Below are 16501 nucleotides of genomic sequence, written 5' to 3'. Positions count from 1 at the left end.
AAACAAACTGCAAACATCTGAACCCAACACCAGATGGCGATCTATGCTTAAGTATACAACTCTACAGCTCTACATGCCAAGAACAAATGCATACTGTGGTAAGTAGCATTTCATTTCCTCCATAGGATAACCTAGTCTGAAGTTGGAAAACCTAAAGACATTCTATAAAATTGTACTAACAAAAACGATTTTATTTGCCTGTTCACAGGAAATATCCCAGTGTAGTATCCAGGTATACTACACTGTGTAAGAAAAGTGATCTCGAAAGTAACTTACCTGTAATTTTACAAAAAATCCTATACAAAGTATATGTAGTGTATTCTGAAAAGCATTGCATTATCAGTAACACGACTGTAATCAAATCAAAGTACATTTACAACTGCAATCCAAACTGTTACAAACTGTATATTTACTGCAAAGTATTTATTGCTGACCTGTGCCAGGCTTGCTTGGTTCTAGGAAAGAAAGTAACTAAAAGGGATTTTTGTGTACAAAAATCAATTGGTCAGAAGTTCAGTCTTTGTGTGAATTCATTTGTTTACTGAGTGTGTACAACAAATGCTTAACACAGTCATCTGATTCTGCCTTACTGCTCGACCAAGCTACTACAAATCGAGAGTAAGGTGCTATCTAACTTTACCTTTGCCTACCTTTTGGGGTCCACTGGACTCTGTACACACTATACCTCACTTTGGTATAGTGTATACAGAGTCAGCTTCCTACCTACTGCCCCTGTTTTCATCTGTGTTGAGAATGTCTTCCGCTAGGGGAAATTACTCCTCCCAGATTCAAAGAGCAGGTTTGCCCCTCATTTGCATTCTTTAGTCTGTGATGGCCCACTTCTCTGCAGTATGCACTTGGCTGCTGACGTATGGAATACTTAACTTAAAGCTCATCTGTTGGTGATTGCTGGGCTATATTCCATTCCATCATTTTCTAGTATTTGTGTGTTAGACTATCCATATGCAAATGTGTTCCAGTCCTAATTGCACGTCCTGTCCCCTCTGTTTGGCAACCCATGGTGGCTGTGGCATTGATTGGTTTCCGTATGGAGCTAAAGCAAATTTAGCCAGTGGGTTAGATTAATTCAAGGATTGCATTAGTTACTACTTTTTATTGTGCCTCTGCAGGACTTGAGCATGTCAGAAGAGGATCAGATGCTGAGAGCCATTGCTATGTCGTTGGGACAAGAGATCCCCATGGATCAGAGGACTGAGTCACCTGAGGTACAATATCTACAACTGTGAAGAATGCCATCTGTGTTACTTAAAGCGGATTGGGGCCTGTCTTAATTAAAGAGTCAAACTGGTGCTCTGGGAATATTATCAAGGTTGTGATTTCCAAAAAAGGTTTATCTCATGGCAATTATAATGGAAAGACATGGTCTTGGACTGCTTATGTCGTAATTTAGAACATTGGCTACCTTTCTTATTCTGTAGACTATTGTCATAGTTATCAAATTCTGTTCTTTGATCTATCACCTGACCGTGCTTATTGTGCATCCTAAGACTCACATGGGTAGTCCTAAACCTGGAATAGTGTGCATACTTGTGGGGATCTCGGAACCTCGCTCTTGCTCGCTCTCTGCCTGCTCTCTCTGCCTGCTCTCTCTGCCTGCTCTCTCTGCCTGCTCTCTCTGCCTGCTCTCTCTGCCTGCTCTCTCTGCCTGCTCTCTCTGCCTGCTCTCTCTGCCTGCTCTCTCTGCCTGCTCTCTCTGCTCCCCGCTCCCCGCTCCCCGCTCCCCGCTCTCCGCTCTCCGCTCTCCGCTCTCCGCTCTCCGCTCTCCGCTCTCCGCTCTCCGCTCTCCGCTCTCCGCTCTCCGCTCTCCGCTCTCCGCTCTCCGCTCTCCGCTCTCCGCTCTCCGCTCTCCGCTCTCCGCTCTCCGCTCTCCGCTCTCCGCTCTCCGCTCTCCGCTCTCCGCTCTCCGCTCTCCGCTCTCCGCTCTCCGCTCTCCGCTCTCCGCTCTCCGCTCTCCGCTCTCCGCTCTCCGCTCTCCGCTCTCCGCTCTCCGCTCTCCGCTCTCCGCTCTCCGCTCTCCGCTCTCTCTCCGCTCTCTCTCCGCTCTCTCTCCATGTATATGTATATATATGTGTATATATATTTTCCCAATCCTTGCTTACGTTTCAAGAAGAACAGGCACCGACTCCGTGGATGTGATTAAAGGTTCTTTATTCACCAATACAAGCTGTAGGAGAGTAGGGTCTGCAATCCTATGATCACCCCAGATTTTTGCTTCACTGGTTTACGACTTTCCCTGGCTGTGGGGCTGCTAATCAGACCCACAGCCTAGCTGTTCTCTCTCTAAATTGACACGTGTACCTTAGGTGCATTTACCAATTGGTACTGGGCCACCTTATCAGTCCCTGTATCCAGGGCATAGGTGTACCCAGGGCCTACCAGGGGCTGCAGCATGTATTATGCCACCCCTGGCTGGCCATCCAAATCTGACACAACTGGCTGCACGACAGCTGGGGCAAGGTGGTGTAAACACCCTTTGCTTTAGATATAGTATTCCTATATCTAATCCTAAAACGGACACATGTATTTCTATCAGTCACTTCTATGGCAGGCCTTATCAATCCTGAAGGCAGAGTGCTTGGAATTATGTGAGATGGTGCTCTGGCATGAGCTGAGCCCGTCTGCAGCTTGCGGAACCAAGTCCTAATAGCTGTTCCATGATAACGCGTACCATATACTCTTAAGTGCATTATAATCCTCGCGGTTATTTGCCAACTTTGGTATCGCATATCAAAACATGTCGAGTAAGGTGTCATACGAATTGGAATACTAACCCCTCGCCAATTCTGGCGACGGGGTTAGCATTCCACCCTTCTAGAGGGACACAACATGTATGTAACTGTGAACCCCGGTTAAAGCTAATTCGAGCCTCAGCATCACAAAATGGATGCTGCCACCACAGACACAAGTCTGACCTCCTGCTGCTGGGAGTCCTTCCAGCGAGGAGAGCTTGGACAAAGGGTTTCCTGTCAGGGGCGGTGCTAGCACCATCCCAGACAGGGTTTTGTGTATCCCAGGTAGGCAGGACTGAGAGGAAGGTGACTGCAAGTGGCACCCCGGTGCTCACTGTGCATATACCGGCTTGAACCAGTTCGAGGGGCACACCAGCCCCTGAGCTGGGGAAAGTCTGGACAAGGGAGAGGGGTGTAACCACCCCCCTCCTGGTCCCACCCCTGGGCAGGACCTAGTCGCGTGCCAGCCCCTTTTCTTAGAATAAAGGTAGGAGCGGGCCCCCTTCCCAAATTAGATAATTCTGAATCTTGAACTACTTTCCACGAAAGGAACTCTTGATACCTTCTGAAGACTCTCCCTTGTAGCTAAGGAGTAGCCACCCTGCACCCGCAGGCACCACCTAAGCATCGCGGTTTGCTGTAAGTCCATCCTCTGGATCAAGACTACCCAGCTCGACGAGACCCGGATTCCCTGGCATCTCTGACCTCTACCTAGATCTTCTGATAGATACATCTGCCGTGTGGATTCCTCACCTTGTGAATATCCCCCTTGCGCCAGCAACATTCGAAAATTCTTTTTCGTAGCCTCGCGCCGACGTGGATAGGACGTCACAGAGACACGGCTCCGCTCGCGACTCCGCTGACGTCACCGACGCCTACAATAGGCCCACGCCGGCGTGATGACATCAGTTCCCTTTTTTCTGCGTCGTCGACGCTAACAGTTATCGGGAATCTCTGTAGCCTTCTGGTACATTGTTGCCGTTTTGTTACTTTATTCTGCTTCTCTGTATCCTGTCTCTTCGAAGATGTCATCCAAGAAGACCGGCTTCAAGCCCTGCAGGGAGTGCGGTAAAATGATGTCCATTACCGACCCCCATGAAGACTGCATCTGGTGTTTAAGTTCCGACCATGATGTGGAGGATTGTTCTTCGTGTCGGAAGATGAATCCGAAGGCCCTGAGGGAGAGAGAAGCCAAACTTCTGGTTGCTAATGTGAAAGCTGGAAAGGAGAAGTCGTCGAGGTCTCGTTCTCGAAGGGCGAGGTCGAAGTCCAGGGCGAGGTCGAGATCTGCTTCTCGAGAGGTAGTCTTCGAAGTCGGCGTCGGATCATGTTTCGAAGTCTAAGAAGAAGCACAAGAAGAGGAGACATGAGTCCCGACGTCGCTCTGGTAAGGAGTCGAGGTCGAGGTCACCGAAGAAGGTACGTTCGAAGGTGGTTACCCTCGAAGTCTCCGAGCATGAAGGTGAGGCCTCGCCATCTGAGTCGCGTGGGCGGTCTCCATCTCCGGCTCCGAATGCTTCACCGGTTCCGAATCCGTCTCCGGCGCCGTCCCCGGCCCGAGAAGAGGAAGATGCCCGGGAGGATGTGGATTCTGCGCCGGTCGATGAGCCGAATTAGATCCCTCCTCAGGACCGGCCTGATGGTTTTCAGCCGCCCTTTCCTGCTCCAGGCCAGGACCCTTCAGCGTTTCTCAACGCAATGTATGGTGTCTTCTCAAGGGCGTGGTACCCCTCTGGTGCACCTTCGGGTCCCATGGGTCCTTTGGCATTCAGCCTGGGAGTTCCTCACTCCTATCCTCCGGCTCCGTTTATGCCTTACATGCCGGCTCCGACGCCGCATTGGCAATTCCCGGCTCCGCCGAAGTCGTCGACGCCGATTCCGGCGTCTCCTGCTCCTGTTCAACCTCGTGGGCATTCTTCTGTGCCGTCGGATTCCATACCGGCGCCGGCCCCGAATCCGTCGAAGCCGCTGGTGGATCCGGCTGCGAGGCGTGTAAAGGAAAGGTCTAGAAGAGAAGCACAACGCCTTTTGGAAGAGCAGAGTTACTTGGGCTCACAGTCTGATGTTGAAGAAGGTGAACTAGAGGAGAGCTGTTTTGAGGAATTGGCGGATTCTGGGACCCTTGATTTCTCTCCAGAGTGGGAGTTGCCCTCAGGCTCAGGTGCTCCCTCTAAGGATATCCAGCCTTACCATCTGGTTATGAGGAAAGCTGCTGAGCTTCTTCAATTGACTCTGCCTACAGTGGAGTTCAAGTCTAATCTCCTCACAGAAGTCTTGCATTCACCAAATTCTGTTGTTGAGCCTTTACTTCCATTCAATGATGCCTTGACTGATCCTATTATGGAAGTTTGGAAGAACCCTTTGTCGGCTCCTGCAGTATCAAAGAGTGTTGCAAGGAGGTACAGGGCCGCTCCTGAGGACCCGGCTTTTCTGTCTTCACATCCTTCGCCAGAGAGTCTGGTCATTCAGGCTGCCTGTTCAAAGAAGGGTCTTAGTGCCTTTCCTCAGGTTCCTTGTGAGAAGGAAGCAAAGAAACAGGACCAGGTGGCTAAGAAGACCTTTTCATCGACCTTTTCATCGGCTAGTATGGCCTTAAAGTCAACTAATGCCACATGCCTAATGGGGAGGTATGTGCATGCCCTGATGGACTCCTTGCGTATCCTGGCTCCTAAAATTCCTGACACAAACCGAAAGGATTTTGAGGAGGTGATTTCTGACACTCGGGCGGCAGCCCGCCAGGTAATCCAAAGTGGTCTGGACACTGCTGACTCTGTGGCTCGTATTATGGGCACCGCTGTTGCCACTAGGAGATCAGCCTGGTTGAAGTCTTCGGACTTTTCGGCTGATGTTCAGGCGACTCGGCTTGATCTTCCTTTTGATGGCTCAGGACTCTTTGGGAAGAAGGCGGATGCGGCTCTTGAGCGATTCAAGGATTGCAGGGCAACAGCGAAGTCTTTGGGCCTCCAGATCAGGGGCGCTTCATCCGGCAGAAGGTTCAGGGGTTTTGGTCGCTCCTTTCGGAGTTTCCGGCAAGGCCAACAGCAGCAGCAGCAACAGCAGCAGCAGCAAAATTCAGTGTACAGATCGTACAGGGGAAAGCAAAGAGCGCGTCCTCGTGGACGTCAGCCCTCCTCTTCCTCCACCTCTTCCAACCCCCCTGCCGCAGAAAAGCAGCCCTAGATCCGCTATTCAGGATCATGTGGGTCCGGTTGGGGGTCGGCTTACCCATTTTCTACAGGATTGGGAATCGGTTACGACAGATCTTTGGGTTCTCAATCTTGTAGAAAATGGGTATGCCCTTCCCTTTCGGGAATTCCCCCCTGTTTACCCTCCTTGTCAAGGTTTTTGCACTCAGGAACATCTGTCTCTCCTGCAGGAGGAGGTTCTAACTCTGTTACGAAAGGGTGCGATAGAGATGGTCCCAGGGCAGGAAAGGGGTCAGGGATGGTATTCACAAGGTGAGGAATCCACAGGCAGATATAGTATCTACCAGAAAAAGCGTTACCGAAGGTAAGTAACTTGTTCATCAGCCCAGCTGAGATTCGTGGGTGTGACGAGACCTGAGGGATCGGCCATCTTCAAAACTGCACGACGCCTAACCAGCACGACCGCCGAGGGATCCTCGAGTGAGTGCTTTGGGGTTTGAGAAGCCCTAACCCTGAGCAGCTCCAGCACCGAAGTCCAGCCCCCCAGCATCCACGAGATCTGCGTGGGGCCCTTCTGCTCTTTGCTGCTCACCGCGTTGTCTGGTCACTTGCCTGCTGGCTAGTGGCCCTCCTGACGACGCACCACGACGATTTCACCGCTGGTCTGGTTGCTCCAGACTGGCCCTTGCTCCCTCCCAAAAGATGAGCACCCCAGACCCTCCTGGTCCACTCCAGATGCCATCTTGACTCCACCGCGTGGGCTTGCCTTTGCCAAGGCTTGTTGCGCCCATCCTGGTTCCAGCATCGCCGACAGCAGACACCTTCGTGGGACAGCTCGCACCTCCAGCCTGGTTGCCGACAACGCCTCCTGGTCCGAGGGACAGCAGAGTCCAGCGTCGCCCACTCACCTGGTCGAGGTGACTTCATCCGGTGCCATCCTGGTGCCCACACAATCACTGGCTAGTGATTAAGAACTGAGTCCCCTCTGCTTTCAGGTCATCTCCATCATCGATCCAGGCTTGGATCACTCCGAACATCTTCACTGGTCGCCTGCCAGCAACTTCTTCTTTCAGTCTCCATAGACTACAACGAGGATTCCCGACGTCTTTTGAACCCTATGCAGCCGCAGCCCCTGGGCTAGGTAACACGAGCATTTCGGTGCTCCAACGCAGGTTCACTATCTAAGTGTCCAGATCCTTTTTCGTTTTAAGTCTAGCTAGTCGGATTCGTCCGAAAACAGTGACTTAAGAAATACTAGCCTCCATAGACTTTGTCCTGCATCCCGTGTGAGAGTGCACACTCTGCACCCGATCTCCCTAGGCCTCCTGCTCCTAACCTTAGGGTTCAGTAGTGTAGTCCTAGCGATCCTGAAGCCTCTGGATCTTGTTACTTACCTGCTAGTAATTTGCATTCCACTTTTAGTGTTTATGGTTTTTCGTGCCCCTCGGGCATTTGTGTAAATTGTGCAACTTTCAGTATTTCTTTAAGAGTTTCGTATTGTGCTTAGCACCCTGTCCTCATAAAGAGTCCAGGGTTGTTGTGTTATAAATAAATATCTGTTTATTTTCATAACAACTTGTGTGGTGTCCTTTCACTTGGTGTTCAAGGGGTATATGTGATTGTAGAACAGCTGGCTTAACACGCCCTCTAGAGTTTAGCCTAAAGACTACTTTTGTCCACGCTACTAGGATAGCTGGTCTATAAGGTTGACTTACAACCAATCATCAATAAGGGTCGTTTGGTATGATACACAGTGATCACTAGAATAGTGAGCACTATATATCAGGCCAACTTCTCACACAAGCGATCAGACTCGTTTTGGCGGATGGAACCGCCTTGCTCACTATATGTATGTGTGTGTATATATATATATATATGTATGTATATATATATATATATATATATATATATATATATATATATATATATATATACACACACGTTTGACGAATCATCACCAAACTTCACATTCTTGAATCATTCCCGTCATAGTTTAAGTCCCACTGTATAATTATAACAGCAGTAGCTAACACTACCATAGGCTATTATGCAATGAAAAATCACTGCAATAGCCTATTCAGGAAAGTGGGTTTGTTGCAGTAAACCCCCCCCCCCCCCAACACACACACACACACACACACACACACACACAACACACACTCCCACGTTTTGCCAGACTACTAATGCACTTTCACTTGATGTGCCCTGGGCCCCTGCTAATCAGGCAGGTACCCAGGGCCTGTGTTCTTTTGCCAAGACTAACCCAAGTGGCATCTCTGGCCACGGTCAGCCCCTGGGTACTGGGACCAGAGAAGGCCTCTAAGGGCTGCAGCACTTATTGTGCCACCCTTGGAGGCCCTGCACCTTTACACTCACACACTGCCTTTGCAGGCTGCATGTTTTGGTGCAGAACAAAGTCGACATGTCACACATCCCTGAGTGCCATGCCTACAACCCACTGCCCTGGCATAGATCAGTCACTCCTCTAGCTGGGTGCCCTATACCAGTGGTGATGGTACAGGTGCATGAGACTTGTACCCCTACACTGTCTAATTTCATTCTTAGACATTGTAAGTGCAGTGCTGCCACTAGGAGTATATGGTCCTGGGAGCTTGTCAATACAAACTCTCCAGCACCATAATGGCTACACTGAAAACGGAGAAGTTTGTTATCAATCTTCTCAGCACATTAAACCCACACTGATGCCAGTGTTTGATTTAATGAAAAATGCACACAGAGGGTATCTTAGAGATGCCCCCTGAAAAGCGACCAGCCTCTGCTGGGTTCCCTGACTGGTACACACCAGTCTTCCACCATGAGACGTGTATCTGAAAGAGACACGTTAGTGATAGATTCCTTATCATAGAATATCCCCAGATGTCAGACTGGATCCGGAAAGTTTTTTTGTCAGCAGTACCCCTGCGCGTCGGTAGGTGGTGGTGTGCGGCTCCGTATCCCTCGCTGGCATCGGAAGCGCAGAGATTAAGTCAGAGACTACTTAGACGCCAACCACGCTCGCTGATGCCAGTTCTTTCATTTTCCGCGCCAGTAAGCGCAGAACCGGTTAGAGCATGTACCCTAGTCCCTTTTTGACTAACTTTTTTGAGACTTGTCTGTTTTTTCAGTCTTTGACTCCTGGTGCCAAAGAGGATTGCCTGGGTTTAAATCCTGCGGGGCCTGTCGCTGTACCATGTCGGTGGCCGACCCCCCCATGGCGTCCGTCTCTGTCTGGAGCGCAACCACGATTCCTGGTCATGTTCCGACTGTCTGGCCATGGCTCCGAAAGCTTTGCGGGAGCGGTCCTGAAAGCTGCTGGAGGCCAGTCAGTCGTCTACATGCCATTCGAGGTCCAGGGGTCTCTCGAGGGACCGACCGTGGAGCCATCATCACTCCTCTGGGTCAAAGTCTTCACCCTCTGAATCGGGTAAAAGACGTCATTGCCCAGCAATGGGTGACCCTGCCTATTTAACAAATCGGACCCCGGAGAGCCTGGTCATTCAGGCCTCCACTTCCCAAAGTGCATTCCCTTCCGCTCCGCCGGATAAGGAATGGAAAAAGCTGGAGCAGTTTTGTAAGACGTTGTTTTCCTCTGCCAGCCAGGGGCTGCGGTCAGTCAACACTGCATGCCTCTTGGGCCGCAACTCTCACGCTGTGTGGGACACGGTAGCTCAAGCTCTGCCCCAGTGCCCGAAGGAGGTTCGGGCAGTACTTTCCCAAGCTGTTGCGGAGGGGAAGGATGCCGCAAAGTTCGCCATTTGGTGTGGGCTGGACACCGCAGACTCTTTGGGAGAGCCATCTCCACGACGGTTGTCTTGCGTCGCCATGCCTGTCTGCAGTCCACTGGGTTTTCAGGGAATGTCCAGAGATCCTTCATGGACATGCCTTTTGATGATACTCTCCTGGTTGGCGATAAGGCAGACAGTGTTCTGGAAAGTTTTAAGGACTCTCTGGCTACTGCCAAGGCCTTGGGTCACTCCACCATGCCCCCGGCCACGTCTACCTTTCGTGGCCAAGGAAGGGGTGCCCCTACACGTTCGTTCTGACAAGCCTGCACAGAACTAACCTAGTCCCGACCATGGGCGTGGTGGCCGCCCTTGGCGGCGCAGGGGGTCAGGGTGTGGGTCGGTACACCTCCGCTCCCGCAGCATCCGCCTCAAAGCCTTACTAGTTCAAGCTTTGGGGTGCACCCCGCGCCGGTGGGCTGTAGGATTTACAAATCACCTCCCCCACTGACGCTCTGTCACTTCGGACAGGTGGGTGCTGTAACTTGTCCGGAGGGGTTGCTCCCTCCTCTTCAAGTCTACCCCCCGCCATGCCACCTCAGTTCCACCGCATGTCGTGGGATCACTTTGCGCTTCTCCAACAGGAAGTCACGGCCCTCTTGGCCAAGGAGGCCATCGAGCACGCTACTGGGCCAGAAGTAGAACGTGGTTGTTATTCCCACTGCATTCTGATCCCCAAAAAGGAGAACAGGGTGCCTGCACCCCATCTTGGACCTCAGGAACGTCAATCGCTTCCTCCGGAAGGAGAAGTTCAAGATGTTGATACTGGGTCGGGTCTTGGCTGCTGTCAACCCTGGAGACTGGATGGTAGCATTGGACTTGCAGGATGCATATTTTCACATCCCAGTCCTGCTGGCGCCCCTCGGGTGTTCACGAAAGTGATGGCGGTGGCCACAGCTCATCTGCGCAGGTCAGGGGTGTCAGTCTACCCCTACCTCAACGACTGGTTGTTGAAGGTATGCTCACCCCAGGCAGTCGTCACCCACCTTCAGACTACGCCTCACCTCCTGCATTTGCTGGGGTTCTCCATCAATGTGCCGAGGTCTCACCTGCGTCCTGTGAGAAAGTGGCTCTATATATACTGGACCAGAATAAGGTACAGTGTGTATAGAAATAAGGACTCATGTAATTACTTTTTAAAGAGGCAATAACCTTTGTGAACACAATAGAGGTTGCAGTAGGCAACACAATTCTAAACAAACTATAGCATTGAATTCATCGTTTTTTTTTCATATAAGTACAGTTAATTACTTTGTAGATTACTTCTGATTGATACATCTGCCAGTGGATTCCTCACCTTGTGAATATCCTCCTGCGTCAGCAAAGTTCGGAAAACATTTTTGTAGCACGCTGGCGTGGACGACGTCACAGGAGCACGGCACCGCGCGCGACTCCGACTGATGTCACGGACTCCTTATTGGGCCTACGTCGGCTTGATGACATCAGTTCCCTTATTTCCGCGTCGTCTACGCTAACCATTTCTTGGGATCTTCTGTTGTACGGATAGTAACTTTGTTGCTATTGTGGATTTCTGGTTTCTGTATGTTTCGTGTTGCTGTCATCCGTCAAGATGTCATCGAGAAAGACAGGATTTAAACCATGCAATTCATGTGGGAGGATGATGTCCATTACCGATCCTCAGGGTGACTGTCTATGGTGTCTGGGTTTGGATCACGACGTCAAGGGTTGTCGATCCTGTTATAAAACTAACCCAAAGGCTCTTCGGGAATGAGGCAAAACTTCTTGTTGCCAAAATAAAGGATAAGGATACCAAAAGAAGTTTGAGGTCCAGATCAAGACGCTCGAGGTCAAAGTAGAGGTCGGCTTCGGGTCTTGCTTCTGGTTCATCTAAAAAGAAGCATGAGAGAAAGAAGCACAGTTCGAGACACAATTCCAGCAGGGAGTCTGACTCGAAAAAGAAGTCATCTTCTCGAAGACATCGTAAGGGCATGATATCTCCCTCTCCAGTTCGTAATCCTGAAGGTGAGGCCACGCCTTTACAGTCTCGGGAGCCTACACCGGCATTAAATCAGGCTCCGTATCAGTCTTTGGTGCATGATGGAGAAGTTGTTCTTCAGGGCTCAACAACTCCGGTACATCATCCCGAGGAACATTAGGAACAGGAGTTGACCAATCCGGTGCAGCCTCCTCCGGAGCAGCTGGTAGGTTCGTACCCTCAATTTCCTGGTCCTGGTGAGGACCCATCGCATTTTCTAAACTCCATGTATGGCGTATATGCGAGAGCAATGTACCCCTCTGGTGCACCGACTGGTCCCATGGGTCCATTGGCATATAATCTAGGTGTGTCACATGCTTATGCTCCGGCGCCTTTCCTGCGGTTCATGCTGACGCCGATTCCACCATGGCATCTTTCAAGTGGTCTGGAACTTTCACCAGAATGGGGGTTGCCCATGGTATCTGATGCTCCTCCTAAGGATGTGACGCCTTACCATGTGGTTATTAAGAAGGCTGCAGAACTCTTGAATTTGACTTTGCCATCTGTGGAGTACAAGTCGAACATCCTTACTGAAGTTCTCCATTCTCTATCCTCTGTGGTTGAGCCAACTCTTCCATTTACTGAGGCTCTTACTGATCCCATATTGGAGATATGGAATAGACCACTTACTGCTCCTGCAGTGTTTAAGACAGTTGCAAGGTGCTATAGAGTGGCGCCTGGAGATCCTGAATTCTTGTCCACTAATCCTTTGCCAGGGAGTTTGGTGGTTCAGGCTGCTTGCTCGAAAAGATCTGCAGGTGCTTTTCCCCAGGTTCCTGGAGATAAAGACTCTAAGAAGCAAGATCAAAATGCAAAGAAAGTGTTATTGTCAGGCAGTATGGCCCTAAAATCGACAAATGCTGCTCGTTTGCTAGGCAGATATATCCATGCTTTGATGGATACAGTGAATCGGCTATCTCCTAAGCTTCCTGAGGAGGATAGAAAGAACTTTAATGAAGTGATATGACACGCAGGCTGCAGCTCGGCAGGTCATACAAAGTGGTATGGACACAGCAGATTCAGTGGCTAGGATCATGGGGTGTTCGATCGCCACCAGAAGAGCTGCTTGGCTAAAGACTTCCGAGGTTTCTGCTGAAATTCAGGCTGCCCTGATGGATTTGCCTTTTGATGGCACAGGCCTTTTCGGAAAGAAAGCTGATGCGGCTTTGGAAAGGTTTAAGGATAGCAGACCAACGGCAAGATCTTTGGGTTTGCAGATTAGAGGCTCTGTCACCAAAAGGTACAAGGGTTTTGGAAGGTCTACCTTTCGTACCTTTAAGCAGAACCAGCAGCAACAAATTCCTTTGTACAGGTCCTACAGAGGCAGATAAAGGGGTTGTTCTCGTGGACGTCAAGCCTCCTACTCCTCCACTTCCTCCTTCTACCCACCCCCCACCTACAACAGCAAAGCAGACCTAGATCCGCCATTCCGGATCATGCGGGCCCTTTTGGGGGTTGGCTTACTTATTTTCTACGGGATTGGGAATCGCTTACATCAGTTCTTTGGGTTCTCAATCTCAGAGAATGGGTATGCTCTTCCCTTTCCGGAATTTCCCCCAAATTACCCTCCTTGCCAAGGTTTTTGCTCGGAGGACCACCTGTTGCTCCTACAGGAAGAAGTACAAGCACTGTTCAAAAAGGGTGCTATAGAGGTGGTTCAGGAGCAGGAAAGGGGTCAGGGATGCTACTCCTGGTACTTCTGGATTCCCAAGAAGGATGGCAGACTTCGTCCAATCCTGGATCTCAGGATCTTGAACTTTTACCTAAAGCAGGAGTAGTTCAAGATGCTCACTCTTGCGCAGGTTCTTCAAGCGCTGATGGAAGTAGACTGGATGGTGTCGATCGACTTACAGGATGGTTATTTCCATATACCCATTCTGAAGTCGCACAGATAGTCTCTCTGCTTCACGGTGGGATCGCAACACTGCCAGTTTGCGGATCTACCGTTTGGTCTTACTACTGCGCCTCGAGTCTTCACCAAGGTGATGGCTGTGGTGGCTGCACATCTCAGGTCAGGGATTCCAGTATTCCCTTATCTGGACGATTGGCTGATCAAAGCAGAATCTCCAGAGATAGTGCTCCATCATCTGTAAGAGACCACTCAGTTGTTAGACAGGTTGGGTTTTTCGATAAATGTACCCAAATCTCACCTGGTGCCCTCCCAGCGCAACCTGTTCATAGGTGCGGTACTGGACACAACTGTATGTCGTGCATTTTCTCCACCTCAAAGGATTCACGACATACAGGAGATGATTCCTTTATTTTTCAATGGAGCGGTTGTTCCAGTCCTGAAGGTCCTTCGTCTGCTCGGTCTGATGGCTTCTTGCATTCTGTTGTTCAACCATGCATGCTGAAACATGAGGGCACTCCAGTGGTGCCTCCGCAGGTGGTGGTATCAGCATAGCGGAGATCTCAGGGAGTCAGTCAGAATCTCCAGAGAAACTGCGGCGGATCTGTCTTGGTGGAGCGTGGAAGGCAATCTGTCACAAGGAAAGCCTTTTCAACTAACTCCCATCGGTGGCCACAGTGATAACTGATGCATCCACTCTAGGGTGGGGTGCTCATCTGGGGGATCTGGAGGTCAAGGTTCTTTGGTCTCCAGAGGAAAGGTTGCTTCACATCAACCTTCTAGAGTTGCAGGCCATACGTTTAGCGCTCAAGGCCTTCCTCCCTTCCCTTTGCGGTTGGTCAGTTCAAGTCCTGACGGACAACACCACCGCGATGTGGTATGTCAACAAGCAGGGAGGAGTAGGGTAGCAGTGTCTCTGCAGAGAGGCTCTGCGTCTCTGGTCCTGGGTTCAGGACCATCCGATTTTGTCTGATGGCAAATCATTTGGCCGGGGTTCTGAACGTACATGCAGACAGTCTTAGTCGGCAGTTTTCAGTCGATCACGAGTGGAGGCTTCATCTGGAGGTGGTTCGTCACGTCTTCCGGACTTGGGGAACTCCTCGGGTGGACCTGTTTGCCACTCACCAGAACGCTCACTGCCCGTCATTCAGCTGTCTCCAGTATCCGATGCAGGGGCTTTGGGGGACACGTTTCAGTTGATTTGGGTCTCACAACTCCTTTACGCGTTTCCTCCCATACCCTTGATTCCTCGAGTTCTGAGGAAGCTTCGTCAAGACCGGGCCCAAGTCATATTGTTCGCTCCGGATTGGCCAAGAAGGGTGTGGTATACAGATCTTCTCCACCTCTCCTCGTGCCCTCCGCTCTGTCTCCCTCTCAGGGCAGACCTCGTCTTGCAGTCGCAGGGGCAGGTTCTACACCCCCACCTCCAGACCTTACACCTTCTTGCCTCGAGATTGAACGGGGCAACCTGAATTCTTTTTCTCTTCCTTCTGACTTGGTGGACGTTATTTTGTCCGCCAGACTTGTCTGTTTATTCATATCGGTGGTCCAAATTTGTTCATTGGTGTGGGGAGAAGTCTATTGACCCTTTAAGGGCTCGCTTATCTGACATTCTTCAGTTTGCTCTGTCTCTGGCCCAGCAGGGTTTTGCTGTGGTTACTGTGAAAGGCTATTTATCGGCTTTGTCTGCGTTCCTTTGCTTGCCGGACCAAGCTTCCTTGTTTAAATCACCCATTGTGTTACGATTCATTAAGGGCCTTACCAACAAATATCCGCCCACTCCTTTTATTGTGCCTCAATGGGACTTAAATCTTGTCTTAACCTATTTGATGGGTTCTCCCATCGAGCCCTTACACAGGTGTCCCTTGAGGTTATTGTCGTTAAAAAGTTTCTTGTTGCCATTACCTCAGCAAGGAGGGTAAGTGAGCTTCAAGCTCGGAGTTCAAAACCTCCATTGTTGACTATTCATGCTGAACAAATGGTTCTCAGGACCAGGGCTGCTTTTCTGCCTACGGTGGTAACTCCCTTCCATCTGGGGCAGTCTATTACCCTTCCTACCTTCTTTCCTCCCCCCTCACCCTTCCAGGGAGGAGGAGCTGCTTCACCGCTTTGACCCTAAGAGGGCAGTGAGTTTTTACCTTGATAGAAGTAAAGACTATCATGTGGATGACCAGCTCTTCGTGGGCTTTGCTGGCTGCAGGAAAGGCAGAGCGGTGCACAAGCGCATACTTTCCAGATGGATTGTCTTGTGCATCAAGATTTGCTACTCTCCAGAGGGTTTAAGAGCTCATTCTACCAAGGCAAAGTCTTCTACATCTGCCTTATCTAGAGGTGTTCCTGTTGGAGACATTTGTAGAGCGGCAACTTGGGCTTCCCTCCACACTTTCGCGAAGCATTACTTCTTAGATTCCGAAGTGAGGAGGGACGGTCACTTTGCGCTTTCTGTCCTCCAAGATTTTCTGGTATAAAGGGTGGACACCCTCCTCCGGGAGTGGGGACTGCTGTGGGAGTCTATTCACAAGGTGAGGAATCCACTGGCAGCTATATCCATCAGAAGAACAAGTTACTTACCTTCGGTAACGCTTTTTCTGGTGGATACAGTATCCACCTTAATAGGCTACCAGAGGATGATACTGAGGCGGCAAGCCTCAAGTTGTCATAAAAACTTAAAAGCGCCATTGAAGTAGTGGCACTAGCCCGAAGGGTAAAAATTGTAGATAAGGGTAAAGGTGCGCCATGGTTTAATGACGCACTGAGGCTACTGAAACGCTCCCTACGCCGGAGTGAGAGAGCCTGGCGTAAGGGGTATGATCCCAGTCCTCAGGCCATATATTCAAAGGAGTTTGCCACTTACAATCAAGCAATCAGGGCCAGGAAAGCAGAGTTCTATGAGGATAGAATTTCAGCAGCACTCAATCTCCAGAAAGAAATCTTCAAGGTCCTGTCAGAATTGAGGAAAAAGAAAGAACAGCCCCCCC

The 16501-nt window shown here is 50.3% G+C and overlaps 1 protein-coding gene across 2 annotated transcripts in view; it reads left to right on the top strand.

The window, feature by feature from the left end:
• Positions 1-16501, top strand: part of HUWE1 (HECT, UBA and WWE domain containing E3 ubiquitin protein ligase 1) — a 1800886-nt gene that overhangs the window by 658746 nt on the left and 1125639 nt on the right. For both annotated transcript variants that reach the window (XM_086940169.1, XM_086940170.1), the window contains one exon: positions 1131-1226. In XM_086940169.1, the coding sequence (XP_086796295.1) occupies positions 1131-1226 (96 nt within the window). The remainder of the gene's footprint in view (positions 1-1130; positions 1227-16501) is intronic.

Source organism: Lissotriton vulgaris, chromosome 10 (genome assembly GCF_964263255.1).
Source record: "Lissotriton vulgaris chromosome 10, aLisVul1.2, whole genome shotgun sequence".
Taxonomy (NCBI): Eukaryota; Metazoa; Chordata; class Amphibia; order Caudata; family Salamandridae; genus Lissotriton; species Lissotriton vulgaris.
Note: the sequence above shows the minus strand (reverse complement) of the source record. Positions and strands in the feature narration are given on the sequence as shown.